The sequence below is a fragment of the Watersipora subatra genome, chromosome 2, assembly GCF_963576615.1.
Source record: "Watersipora subatra chromosome 2, tzWatSuba1.1, whole genome shotgun sequence".
Lineage (NCBI taxonomy): Eukaryota > Metazoa > Bryozoa > Gymnolaemata > Cheilostomatida > Watersiporidae > Watersipora > Watersipora subatra.
Window position 1 is genome coordinate 16,914,129 of NC_088709.1, and position 15,513 is coordinate 16,929,641.

Sequence of the window (15,513 nt, forward strand, 5' to 3'; positions counted from 1 at the left end):
GCGTGCTGATTCTATGTAGATTATATGTTTAATAAAGCCAATAATTGTTGCATTGTAAAACATTGTTTTTGAAGGCCTGGTGTACATGTATAAAACCGTATATTGTAACAAAACTCATCCTTAATGATTTAATATTCCAGAGGTGTAAACACAGGCAAATTTTGCATTCTCTGAAAAATGATATAGTTAGTAGTTTTATAACAAAAACTCGACACTAAGCTTTGCAAGCAGCAATATGGTAGTACTGCGTCTATTGTAAGCTGTAGCGCTTACGCTGTAGCGCCTATGACATACTATAGTTAGATAATTGCTATCTATGAGAGCTTGCTATATATATCCTTCGCACTTACTATAGCTAGTCTACCAACAGTAGTCTACTGGCTCGAAGTCAACAACCTGGATGTGAGGCAGAACCCGCTGCAAGCCGCCGACCCATCAATTGAAATTTCACTAGATGGCAGAAAGCCAGGCTTGTTCACTAGATGACAAGTGTCTGCTAGCACGCACTTGTCATACACACGAGCAGGCTGACAACTGAGCGACTTTTGATTCTCCACTCATAGAGGCTATGTAATTGAGCACACGTGAGGCGTTTGGATTCCAACTGCAAATCTGCAATTTTAAAAATGTAAAAGTTTGTTTAGATAATAAAGTCGGATACCGTCTATTGACAGCAGATAAGTGCATGCTTAGCAATGCATGAACAAAACATGTAGACTGAAACCTTTTCAAATATGTTAATGTTTTGAGGTTATGATACCCAAACGCTCGTCTTATAACTGACACACTCTTTAAGCTAAATTATTTTTTCATTTTGGTTTTTGACCTTGAATAAAGTATTGCTCGTGACGGTCAAACTCTGCTAAGAGCAACATGAAAAAGACAACTTTAAGTTTATCGATAGTGTCAGACTAAATGAATGCTTAGCTCATAACCCTTTCTATATGACTGATAAAATAGGGTATGAGCTGTACTTCCCTGTATACTTCTCTTCTCTATATTTCTCATAGAGTTCACAATGCAAAAAGTCTTATCTTTATCTGTATATATACATGTATGTATATAAATATCTATATATATATAAACATGTTTATATCTATATATATATTTCTCAAAGTTAGTCATCGTTTGTGTATTTGTAGGATTGATTGTCTGGCTATAGATCTTAAAATCTTGGAATAAATATTCCATACCGAGGAACATTCAATCTCAGATCTTGCCATTCGCCGGTCTGACGCCCTTCACACTATGCAACAGAAATCGAATTGCTAGCTTGCCAATGTAAGTCATTATATGAGAGCAAATACCTACTGTAACTGCTTTGCGTACGACCGGGTCATAGCATAACGTCACGAGAAGCTGTTCGTTCACATTATTAAACGTACTGGCTAATAGCGGCAGGCTAATAGCAACCAACTCTCACTACTTCTCATTGTTTATAAGACAAAACACTTTTCTCATGATATGTAGTTTGATAATTAGAATGGCAAATTTTGTTATATGTTAAATACAAATCAATTTTCTGTCCGAAGACTTTTCTATTATCCGGGCAACGCCGGGTAGTACAGCTAGTATATTTATACATAAACATATATTTATATATTTATTTATAAATAATTATATATACATGTATACATTTATATATAAATATATACATGTATATGAATATATACATATATATATATGTATATATTCATATACATATATATATATATTCATATATATATATATATATATATATATATATATATATATATATATATATATATATATATATATATATATATATATATATATATATATATATATGAATATATACATTTCTCAAAGTTTGTGTGTATGCGTGTATACTAGCAGCTGTGCTACCCGGCGTTGCCAGGGTAAAAAAAAAGTCGTTAGACAGAAAATTTATTTGTGCTTAACATATAATAACATTCGCCATTCTTACTTTCAAACTATATACTGTACCATGAAAAAAGTGTTTTGTCTAGTTGAAATAATTTAAGAGAAAGCATAAACTGTAAAGGTTTTCAAGTTTTGTCAAACAACTGTAATTTTTAAACATTATATCATAAGGGAAATCTTTTGCAGGTCCAATTATTAACAAAAATAAAACAATCATGAAAGGGTTTAAATGTAAATGTGAAATAATTAGCAAGTAATAGTTAAATCAATACAAAGGCATCGTCATCCATAGGCGCAATTTATCAATTAATACCCCATTTAGCGCGTGAAATTGGGAAAAGGGTATACAGTATCTATAGTAAGAGCTATGGATTTGTAAAACCCTTATAGAATTGGGGTTAGATTATTGGTTATTTACAAACATGCGGCTGCAATCTTCTCAAGTTCAAGTCCTGCGCAATACGAGTTTTTCATTCCGAGGTTTAAATAATTATAGCCAGACACACTGATTTACAGAACAACAGACATACTAACACTGAGATTTATATATAACATATATATGTTATATATAACAAATATAAACATTCTTATACATATGCATGTATTTCTCAAAGTCTTGTGTATTTGTTGTTTTTATTGTCCAGTTATAGCAATCTTGGAATAATGATTCCGTATCACAGAAGATTTGAACTCGGACCTTCCGAGTCACCAGTCAGACACTGTACCAACTCAGCCTCACGAACTTGATCTCTTAGCTAGCCATATATGTCGGTTTATCAGAGCAAGTACACGCAACTTTGCATACTACGCAGGGTGATTGCCTAATGTCACCGAGAGGGTAGCTTTTATTAGCACACTTACTCAAATTTTCCATTGACTATGTGCCAGGCTAACAGCAAGTGGCAGGCAACTCTCATTACCTCTCATTATTTATAAGCTGATTTTTAATACCTGGGCAATGCCTAGTAGCACAGCTAGACAATATATATGTTAACATAATTTTCTATGGGGCGTGATATGAAAATCAGCATGATTCATCTAAGCGAGTCTGTTACAATGTAACGGGATACAGTTAAAAATGTAGCCAAAACCAAAATGAAGCGAGTACACCTGCGCTGCTGAAAAGAAAGGACTCTAGTGATATACAGATATACTTTTAGCCTATCATGAATTGTATTGTAATTACATCCCTCGCACAATATATCAAACTCGATTCTCAAATTTCTGTCTAAATCTCCGCCAATCTTCTTCCCGAGCGGGCCATCGCAGGATGGATTACCAACAGGCCATTTTTTGGAACCAACCCTCTAATACCATAAAAGACATTGAGAAGGTGGCCAGTTTCAAGAAAAAACTTAATTTTCACCTTTTAACAAGTGAATAAAAACTAATTACTTATAAAAATTGATCTTGATTATGCGATGATGACAAGCCCGATTCCACGACTAGCTATGCTAATGCGTATTATGGACTTCATCACTCTTTCAGCTTTTTTTGTTTGTTTAATTACTATAGCTGGTTAAAACAAATCGAAAATCAAAAAAATCAAATCAAATAGTGCTAAAGCACATTTTGAAACTAAATGTAAGTCACAATAAAGTAAGATAATTTAATATTATGGTATTGTTAAGTTATAATTAGCTCTGTAGCGGGTATTTAGTATGATCTTAAGATAAAAACAGTGAAATTTTCTGGTTTTATTTTGACTAAAAACACACACTAACATTGAATGAGAGTTGCCTTGGCTGAGTAAGAGTCACTCAAAAACTGATGATGTCATTCGACAATCATTATAAACTGATTGTAAGCTGAATTATATATTCTCTTGGAATAGCTGTAAGTAACAACTTCTTAGAACTTGTCTATCAACTATAAACAGCAACTAACTTACACTTGTATGTATACCTTCACTTACACTTATACACACCCTTTTACTGCAAACCTCTCGTACAACTGTTGATGTATGTTGACACACTTAAGAAATGCAGTGATGTTTATTTGAACACTTGGGCTTTGATTGTCTTGACATTTAGCTTGAGCACAGCGGTCAGAAACTTTTTTGCTTTTGAATAAACAGGAAATAAGTGTTTTTGTGTATTACTTTAAATATCTTCATGTTTTTCTTATTTAGGTGAAGGCAACCAGCTGGCTGGAATGGGTTCGACAAAATGTGTAAAGACAAAAAGCAGTGCGCACTCTTTGGAGAAATCAGGTTAGACTTTGTCTACTCCTTACTTAGCTAACTCTAGATGCTCATAGAAACACTTTAGATGTTAAACACAGTCAGGCAAAGGGAGCAAAACTCTCATTCTGATTCTAGCTTCCCTTTTAAACAAAAGCTAATCTTGTTGGCAGAAACAATATTTTTAGTTGGTACAAAATCTATAACAATAAATTCAACTTTTTCGTTGTCTCTCTGTGTGTAAACTATGCATTTACACAGACTAACAGCGTTCATGCCATAGTTTGACTGATTTTATCAAAAGTTTATGCGCTTATGCTCTATACTTTCCGCTAGGTCATTAAAAATATTTGAGATCAAAACTCTGACCTGTTGCTGAGAACCAGACTCTTAAACATACCTTGCGGGCTTCTTATACACCCCCTGCAGGCTATCCGATTATAAAGAAAAGAAATATAGGTATTGCCAGGCTTGTTGCTAGTATGCAATGTGTAAGACTTTGCTGATTTTCTCCAACAGTGGCCTGCTGCTAGCAAAGAAATGGGCTTTGGCGGAACCTACAAAATACCAGCCAAATTTAACAAAAACGTTAAAGTAAAAAATAGTTCATTTTTTGCATATCCCAAATTATTTAGAGCATTCCGCATTTTGTTGCACCAAACTATTTTATTATGTATAATTTTACAAGTGAGTCATACTAGATTTGACATGGCGCTATCTCAGAAGATTTTTGTATGAATAGATTTAAAAAATGTATTAAAATGATGGAATGACCTTGAATAAATCTGGGAACTCAGGCTAGTTTTCAGAAGCCATCAAACAGTTTTAAATTTGTCTGCAAATCAATACATGTAGCTTAAACATTTTTTAACTTCCTAGAAATTTTCATCCTCATTTATAGAAAGATTGTTGCTAAAGGAAGCAAATACCCAACAACAACAATATTTAGGTGACTGCAGTTTGAGCAACAGGCAGCGACCCGACTTTTGCCGCCAAAGTGAACAGGAGCCTGCAGATTATTGTCTGGTGGGAGGCGTCAATGAAAGTGCAGAGACTCAGCGGGATACAAAGCAAGAGTTGACTTATCAATGGGTTGAACAGGCAAAAAAGCACGCAGAAGAACTGTTAGCGAAGCAAAAATGCAATGAAAGAGTGCAGCAGCAGAAGAGAGCTGGAGGAAATGACTTAGAGTCATGTAAGCTTCCTAAACGGGCATCTTTTAGATAATACTTTTTGATAAGGCAAAATTTTTTAATTCTTCAATTCATAAACATAAAATATTTATTATGTTTACATTAGTCTTCATATATAAATTTCCATCTTTGTCTTTTTGTTAAACTCTGTGTCCAGTTATAGCAATTAAATTGAACAAAGAAAATTTGCATAGAACTGGATTTGATCTCACAACTTTTAAATCTAGAGGTGGCTAACTCAAACATTGAGCTACACTGAATACAACAGATTCATTGGTCATACAGCCATTACCTTGGTTAAAATACTCACGCTGAAAGAGTTTGCTTGGGTTTAATAACTAGCACTGTTAACCGTTACGTATAACGATTGTTAAGCTGGCCAAAACGCGGGTTTTGTTTAGTAAAGATCTAGCTTTTCCTGGTGATCCACTCAAATTTATTAGGTAATTATTCTATCACTTGTGCAATGCTGGGCATTCACCTAGTTAATCTATATATATATACAAGTATATATAAATCTGAGTGTCTGTCTCATTGTAGGTCCAGTTAATAGCGATTGTTTAAATTGCGTACCCTAAAGTCCAGACATGCATGTCCAGACATGCATGTCCAGACATAAACATATGCTTACACGCTTGCAATCGCTAGCATGTCTCAATTATTCCCAAGCATGGCAAGATGGCTGCATTGTTTAATGGTAGTACGCTTGGCTTCACATCTGTGCGTCTGAATGTATGAGTTGGATTACTGTGATCCTGTGATCTTTGTTCCCAAAGGTTTTAGCTGGCTTTAGACATGTACGGCTCTTATTATAGGAAAGACTAGCCGAATGCCCGGTGTTGCCCAAGTATCAAAACAGCTTATAAACAGTGGCAAATAATGTATTAGCCATTGGCTAATATGAGCAAGCTATTATCCGTATTGCTAAACTTACTAATAAGAGCGTGAGAGCAAGCTTTAGTGATGTTGTGGGTAACGCTGAATTGCCATACATATTGTAACCCGGATAATAGCACATATCACCCATTGAACTAATTGCTTCTCATGCAACTTAATAGGTTAGCTTGTCGCTTTGTGAATGAGAGGTCCTGAGATCAAATCTTGAGTGATATGGGTTTTTAAAAACTGGATTAAAATTGGTTGTAGCTACACAGACACCGAATGACAAACTTTGAGAAATATATATATATATATATATATATATAGATTAAAATATTATTTGAAATTTTATTGAACTTTTTTTCTTCAAAAAATAATTTTTATTAGCCGCGCACCGCCGGGCATTCAGCTAGTCTATTATAATTAGAATCCTGTCCGTCTGTCCTGTTGTCTGAAGACACAGTTAGTGATTTGGAAAAAATGCATCATGCGAAAATCAAACTCAGATATTCTGCTTAGCACCTACTGAACCACTCTTGCTACTTGAACTACCTTGCTAGCAGTGTAAAATATTTGTGCCCATACCTATTACACATAACGATGGCTCACAGCGCACCTGACTGCCAGCATGCTAGCACTGATAAAGTAGCACTTTTCTAAAAGCAAATGAATTTTAATCATTACAAATCATTGAATAAAAAATCAGTGAAAGTGACAGTACTTTTCTCATTGCAATCTTTACTCAAAGGACAACACTATTTAAAAATCCTGTTATCATAAAAAGCCAATTACGTCAAACTAGATGTAGCCAATAATTGGCAATAGTTTTCTGTGAGATTCGGAATATTCAAAGATCTGCAGCGAGAAGAAATTACTTGCCAAAATCTCTGTATTCCATAGCAAAGCATTGATTATCACCTAAAATAACCTTGTTTTAAATAAAAAATAAAAAAAGCACACAGAAATGTGAGAAATTATAGAAGTGATTGGCTAAACTCGAGCTAAAAGTTAAGAGAGAATAACTCTAACACGTTTCAAAAAAGATAATCTGAAAATTAGATTTAAAAGACTACCTTGAGAACATTTTTAATTTGCTCACGATCTATATTAGGCTATATATATGTACTTAGGCATCCATAAACATCTATTAGACGACATAATTTTAATTATATATACAAATATATGTGTTTATCTATATATGATAAATATATATAATTATATAGTATTATAAATACATATGTAATGCCATACTGTCTAAAAATCTGCACCACAGCGGTTGGAGGACTTGTCGATGAACCATTTCGGAGTGCACAATCTGTTAAATAGCGTGCTTACATTTTGCCACACAAATCGTAAAGCCCAATAATGTGCTCAACCAATACAAGCACTGAAATCGATGCACTCAACTCCAAACAAAACTTTGACAGCATAAATTTAGTCAGCATTCTGGCAAAGTTTTGGTGGACTGTTATTTCATTTTTATACCATGATCCTGAAAATTAATGACAGCCAAAGTTAGCTATAGACATCTATATAACCTTCAATGAGAGCTTTGGGTTTCAGGTTTGCCTGTCACCAGAAATAAAGGAAAGAGAGTAAATTACAAGTTAGCGAAGGCTGAAGCTGAGGAATGTAGACACCAGAGACAAAAGCAGTTAAGAGAAGAGAGGGAAAGGAATGAGAAATTTAGAAGGGAAAAAGCTTTGAGACGAGAACAGGAGAAACAAATGGCCATAAAAACGGACAAAGAAGCAATGAAAAGAAGAATTGGAATGTTGTTACAAGAAGATAAAAATAGGAAAATGAATGTGGAAAGACGACTAATGAAACAGCGCGCTGATGAAGAGATACGAGCCATGATAGCGGCTAGCGGTAAAATGTGCCGTTCAGGTGAGACTACATTTGCATAATATGCGCTTGAAGTTGCTTATGTCTACTCGTTAAAACAGATTTAGCAATGAAGTTAAGCAGCAGCTAGTTAGCTGTTAGATAGTTGGTTTTGCCGGATAACTGTTTTTGCCAGATAACTGTTTTTTCCAGATAACTGGTTTTGTCAGGTAGTTGGTTTTGCCGGGTAACTAGTTTTTCCAAGTAACTGTTTTTGCCAAATAACTGATTTTGGCTAATAATTGGTCATGTCAGATAACTGGTTTTGCCACATAACTGGTACCAACCACAATCTGAACCAGGTTTTTATAAACTTAAGCAAATTTTTCACCTGTTGGCTGCTGTTACTATGCTATTAAAGTGTGTGAATGTAGTTACTTGTGTGCAGTGGTCTTGCACACAGACACAAAAGTAAGACAGCTACATGAGCCGGTAGTTTTGTCTATTTACAGTGATGTTTTAATTTGAATATTCAATCATTGTCTATTGTCAATGTCTATTGTCAATGTCTATTGTCAATGTCTATTGTCAATGTCTATTGTCAATGTCTTGTCAGTGTCTATTGTCAATTGTCAATGTCTATTGTCAGTGTCTATTGTCAATGTCTTGTCAATGTCTATTGTCAATGTCTATTGTCAGTATCTATTGTCAATGTCTATTGTCAATGTCTTGTCAGTGTCTATTGTCAATTGTCAATGTCTATTGTCAGTGTCTATTGTCAATGTCTTGTCAATGTCTATTGTCAATGTCTATTGTCAGTATCTATTGTCAATGTCTATTGTCAATGTCTATTGTCAATGTCTATTTTCAATGTCTATTGTCAATGTCTATTGTCTATTGTCAATGTCTATTGTCAGTATCTATTGTCAATGTCTATTGTCAATGTCTATTGTCAATGTCTATTGTCTATTGTCAATGTCTATTGTCTATGTCTATTGTCAATGTGTGTTGTCAATGTCTATTGCTGCAACAACAATAATAACCTTGAGCAATATCTAAAATCATCCTGAAAACTTCACTGGCTGCTGTGTCAGATAGCTGTAATTAAAATGGTCAGTGAACAGTTTTTATTAACTATGACATCAGAACACAGCAAAAAATTTCACAAATGTGCTGAGTCGATGTGATAAACAACAAGTGTATCGTTTTATTAAGTTTTAGCTGATTAAACGATTGACGACTTCGCTTAAAATAATTTTCATTACGCTGACTACAAGCTCTTATAGAATCCTTATGCCTTGAGTAAATGTGCCATATGGTTTGCATACTCAGGTTGCTGTTTCATGCTGGATCACAGCAAAGTGTTTGGAGTGGCTGAAATGAGCAAAATGCTAACAAAAACATTTTAAATGGCTTTAACAAAAATTAGTGTCCTTTGTAATTTTAATGAGCTCTGTACACTTGGCTGCTCATAGCTATAAGTGGCTAGTTGGAAGGATACAAATTGAAATAAACAGTACTGGTAGATGTGTTTTCAAATGTAGGATATGAATTTTGTAAAAGAACTCGTTTCAAATATTTTGTAGCTTTTGTTACCGTTTAACTTCGCAAAACGAACTTTTGAAATTTAATTTGTTGATTACGATTAGCATACTTTACAATGTGTTAAAATAATTTGAAAACAAACTTTTTATGCGCAAGCAAAATGATGAATTATTTAACAAAGAGAAGACAATGTTTGATTCCAATTATAGACTGACCTCTTCGCAAAAGTAGCAGTCTCTCATTGAAGCTACATTGTGGGCTTTGCCAAGAATATAGATCACAGATATATAAGCATACCACTTATAGGTACACTATAAGACACACCTTTTTTAATAGTGTGTCTTATAAGGCACATCACTAAAAGTGTGTGCCTTTACACACCTTTGTTTTAGTTTGTTTTACTAGGTTACTTCCATGCTTTAGTCTATTTCATCTGTTTTAGTTTCTTTTTACAACCAAAAGTTGAAACACATTCCTTTATGGTATTTATAGCTAATAAGGAAAATTTGGCACTGCGAGGTTGTTAAATGCTTTAATATGGCCACGTATTTATGCTACTTCTGTAAACAGCCATAAACAAGGTCATGCCATACAAGGAGTTGTCTAATCTATTGCTAATGCTGATTAAAATAAAAGAGAAAACAATTCTCTATGTCATAGTTCATTGCCAATTGGTGATTATAACATAACCGAAGCTGGTACACTAAATATGCTTAAATAAACAAGGATACCGGATAGCATATACCGGATAATCTGTAATGTTTGCTTTGATAGGTGAGAGACAGAACGGACACCTGAAGATATCCCCGTATCGGAGAGCCAGCCACGACATCGGAAGACTGGCTATTGTTGATGAAATAGAGAGTGCACGCCGTCCTGGACCTACTGGCTGCTACCACTCAAGTAACATTTCAGGTGGTCGTTGGTCGATGAGAGACTGCGATGTTCACAGATACCGACATCCGGATTGCCTAGTCCATGAAGAATTTAATGGGTTTCCAACTGGGCCAGAGGAAAGATTTTATCACCAATATGTGAACAATCAAGCAAGGCGTTTGGTGCTGGTCAGCAGTTACAATAGTTCTAGAAGCGACAATTCCAGTGGATTGAGAAGTGACTTTGATGTCTGTTCATCAGTAACTCCATATTCTTTTGCATCATCTTCCGCTAATAGCCGTTCCAAGCGCATTGTACGTGCCATTAGATCATAACCTTAACTCAACCGCACAGCTGGCCGCGATACGACTTTTCGCAGCCGTCTCTAACTCATAAAGCTTAGACCTCCTGCTTAAACGCTCAACTGCTGACACTGACAGCCGCAAAGCTGATGAATAGTAATAAAATAGAATGAACTCTGTAAGGCTATATCAGGAGTTGTTACACTTCGTTTGCTAGTTTTTTGTTAATTAACTAAATAAAGTACCCATAATAGAATGAAAACATAAACAAGATAGTTTTTTTACAATTAATTCATGGTGTTGCTAGAAGAATTAGGCATTTTAGTCACATGTTTGTCTAATGTGTGAATTTACAAAGGTTTTCAGTTGGATATAAGCACAGTGACGGGGAGATATTGTGCAAGCGAAGTATTGGTAGGATAGGAGCAATTTAGCTTTTGCTCATAAAGAGGCTAGACTAGCTAATAGAGCAAGAATCAAGTATAACTAAAGACTATTAACTATGACTAAAGATCCAAACAAGAGAAACTAAAAATATGAAAATTTATCAAGATAAGTGACAAAGTATAAAAATGTGCGTGATAAAAACAATTGTTTAATCATTAACCTAAATTCAGCTCAAAAGGTTTCCTAAGTTGCTAAAAAGATTGAAGCATGCGTAACGAAATGTGTAAAGTTATGTCTGCTTCAAAACGTGAAGGTCTAACAGAACTCATAGGGGTTCCTTTGTGTAACAATAAATATATAGAGGTAGGCATTTTCAAAAACATCGGGTATGTGTAACAAAAACCAGAGCACGCTTTTGGAAAGCATAAAAGTGTGCATTACTAGCAACAGAATGCTGTGGGAATTAGAAGCGTGTGTAACTAGAAGTAGACTCATAACGGCGATTTGGAACCAATTTATATACGACTATATGTTTAGCATATATTCGTATATATCATATATATAAGACTATATGTTTAGCATATAGTCGTATATATACCATATATACAAGACTATATGTTTAGCATATAGTCGTATAATATATACCATATACATTATAGTCGCGATAGTATGAGTAAAATAAACAATTCCAAACTCTAATTTTTCAAAATGTTGAAACGATTATACTTAAAAAAAAATGCATGAGGTTTGTTGGAGTGTACCGAGTTCAATTTATTATCAGTTGACCTTATTCTGACCTTATGCTGACCTTTGGTTCTTATATAACTAGAGACTTAGTCAGAGGGGGACAGTGAAGTGAAAGATTAAACAGTTGCTACTAGCTGGGACAGCTTTGAGCCTATTACGACAGAAAAAGCACTCATTTTATGCTGATGTCACCACGTTTTGCACAATAATATAATTTTTCCTCAGGTAAGATGCTAGAATGCATTCTGTGTATGCATTTTGTATATAATTACTGGTGCACAAAAACTCCTTCGGTGTTGCGAAAACAATTTTACATCTGGTAATAAACAATTTGATATTAATTATATATATTTTTTTTTTTGGGCAGTTCATCATTATTTTTACAGAAAGAATGTTTTTGGAAAAAGTAGTTGGAATTAAATGTTTCTAACTTTACAAAACTTCTTTGATAGAACGTTCAGTAGCAATTAAAATTATGTTTATGTTTAACTTTGGCATTTATAAAGAAAAAGTTATGAATAATATAATATTAACCATTTAGTATTTAGCAGTTTATGCTGTGATCATGCTAAAGTGATTTGCATTTTAATTCTCAATGTCTGTCTCTATTTACCAGCAACTTTTTAAGATTTTAGGCAACCATACAGCTGGCTGAAATGGACCCTGATGGATATGGAGGCGCACGACCGAAAACAACCTCAAAAAGAGCTGGCTCTGGAGACCAAGAAAAATACAAAATTTGTCAAAAGACGGAATGCTTCGAGGAAGAAAATGTGAGAGAAGGGGAGAGCAGGAGAGAACGAAGAGACAGAAGAGGAAGGCCTAGCAGCAAAGGAACAGAAGGAAGATCAGGTAATTTTATGGCTGATGTAAGCTAATAGAAGCATCTGAATAGAGCTGATGTAAAAAAAATACATATATAGCTACTATATAAGATAATAGAGCTACCTTACCTACAGTTCAGTTGTTGCACCATGTTATTTTCAATAAAAATAAAGAAAAAAAGGCACGGTGGGACTGTTTTTTCTGGCTCTCTGTCGAAATCGACAATAACTGGCATCTTAGCAATGCATGTGTGGGTTAAGCAGTATGGTAGAGCAAAGGTGACCCTGTTCTCAGTATTCTGGAACTGTCAGATTAACCTTGACATTGCCAGGTAGCCGTTTTATTTGCTCAATGTGCAAAGAACAGAGGTGGATCTTTAATGTGCCCACGTTGTCAGTGCGGTACACAGAGCCTCCAAGTTATGGTCTAGATCTGAAAGACTCAGCAATTTAGGATTGAACACTTGCTGGAGCTTTTTGTCAGATCGGCATTAGGCAGGACTCCAACCACCATCCACATGGTTGACAGTCAAAGATGCTACCACTAGGCCACCCTGACATGATAGAACTATTACTATAATAAATATTTTGATACTTTTAGACATCATAGTAAAACTTATTGGGTGACGCCCCGCTAGGACAAGCAAATAATCTGAGGCTAGTGCTTTGCTTTTTATGGATAGGCATAGATACTGGTTCTATTTGAGGATAGAGCACAACTACAGGTTACAAACTCCTGCCGTTTAACGACGGTAAGCTAGCATGAGTGCTAAAGTTTTTACTACTGCAGTTAGGGCAGATACTTACCATACTAAGAGTTTGCCCTCAGGCTACCACCACAACCACAATGTTTTCTGATATACCAGGGTAGGTACAGAATACATGGACCTTGACTAATGCTTGCGATAAAGCGACTGCAAGGCTTGTCAACTCCATAATCTCAACACAAGTCTAATCAGCGACTAATAAATTGAATTTGCTGTTCGAAAAAGATGCAACAAAGCATGCTTACCTATCCTTTATCAAGAACTTTTATTGCTCTGATGTCTGTTCAGCCAGGAGAATGCTCTCTAACATGTGTAAACATATTATGGTGCACATAATCTAGCGTTGAGCACCTGCATAATGTGTCATAGGAATATATATACATTAAAGAAATAACATAATCATAGGTCATGCAGATTAGTCGTGCGCTTGCATAGGGGTACCTGAGCCATTCCTCTGATTACATGTACCCTTAGACTTCGTTCTGTAAGCTAAAGGGGGCCATCTACCTAATATAACAACTATTGTTTATATAACTCTTTACGCTGATTTGCTATCCTTTGGTTTGCTTTAATATAACCTGCAACCCTATATGATATAACCTACAATCTTTTAATAGAAACTTGCTATCCTATATGATATAGCCTACAATCTTTTAATATAACCTGCAACCCTATACGATATACCCTACAATCTTTTAATAGAAACCTGCTATCCTATACGATATAACCTACAATCTTTTAATATAACCTGCAACCCTATACGGTATAACCTACAATCTTTTAATATAACCAGCAACCCTATATGATATAACCTACAATCTTTAATAATAACCTGCAACCCTATACGATATAACCTACAATCTTTTAATAGAAACCTGCAACCCTATACGATATAACCTACAATCTTTTAATAGAAACCTGCTATCCTATATGATATAGCCTACAATCTTTTAATATAACCTGCAACCCTATACGATATACCCTACAATCTTTTAATAGAAACCTGCTATCCTATACGATATAACCTACAATCTTTTAATATAACCTGCAACCCTATACGGTATAACCTACAATCTTTTAATATAACCAGCAACCCTATACGATATAACCTACAATCTTTAATAATAACCTGCAACCCTATACGATATAACCTACAATCTTTTAATAGAAACCTGCAACCCTATACGATATAACCTACAATCTTTTAATATAACCTGCAACCCTATACGATACAACCTACAATCTTTTAATAGAAACCTGCAACCCTATATGATATAACCTACAATCTTTTAATAGAAACCTGCAACCCTATACGATATAACCTAAAATCTTTTAATAGAAACCTGCTATTGTGTGATATAACCTAGTAATCTTTACTATAATAAGAGCTGTGTCCGTCTGTCTGAAGCCATGAAAAAGCAAATACACGGCATGCAAATCGAACCTAGATATTCAGATTCTACACTAACCACACTCCCACTGCCCCCCTCAATCACCTTGTTGCATCGCTGCATCAAGGAATAACTATGCACATAATTGTTACCCTTGATAATTTGTCACCGAGGGCAAAACTGCCAAGGTACAAGTATTAATAAAGCTGGCAGTCTTTTCTTGTTACCTACTAAGTCTCTGTACCGCTCACTTAGTCATAGATATCATGTGATCCTTTGGTTTTGCATCCCAAACATTTTGATTCTTGTACAATACTTAATAACTTGGTGATAATAATATATAATGATGATATTATTATTATTAAAAATAATAACATTTTTTCAATTTAAAAATGAAGCAATAAATATAATTAAATGTATGAGCTCACTCAAACGCCGATAAAATTTTTGTATTTTCTTTGAGAAAAGTAAACTAACATAAGACTATTGTATACACTTTCAAACAGAAAAAACTGAGAAGGAAAGTGATGATGAATTTGAAAATGTCCTCTTCTCTCCGCTCAAGTTTCTTCGGACTAAATTTGAAAGAACTAAACAGTCAAGTAACTTACGGAGCAGTCCAAAAATGCCGAAGTTTCCAAATTTGACCCTTACAGGTAGAAATATGTTGCAAAGTGAAGGGAACTTT

At 34.7% G+C, this 15,513-nt stretch overlaps 1 protein-coding gene across 1 annotated transcript; it reads left to right on the forward strand.

Annotated features, from left to right (window-relative positions):
* Nucleotides 1–1,276: 1,276 nt before the first annotated feature.
* Nucleotides 1,277–10,888, forward strand: LOC137388683 (uncharacterized). Its single transcript, XM_068075143.1, has 5 exons — nucleotides 1,277–1,281; nucleotides 4,037–4,117; nucleotides 5,037–5,282; nucleotides 7,723–8,049; nucleotides 10,306–10,888. The coding sequence occupies exons 2-5, from the start codon at nucleotides 4,060–4,062 to the stop codon at nucleotides 10,740–10,742; spliced, it is 1,068 nt and encodes a 355-aa protein (XP_067931244.1). The 5' UTR covers nucleotides 1,277–1,281; nucleotides 4,037–4,059; the 3' UTR covers nucleotides 10,743–10,888.
* Nucleotides 10,889–15,513: the final 4,625 nt, after the last annotated feature.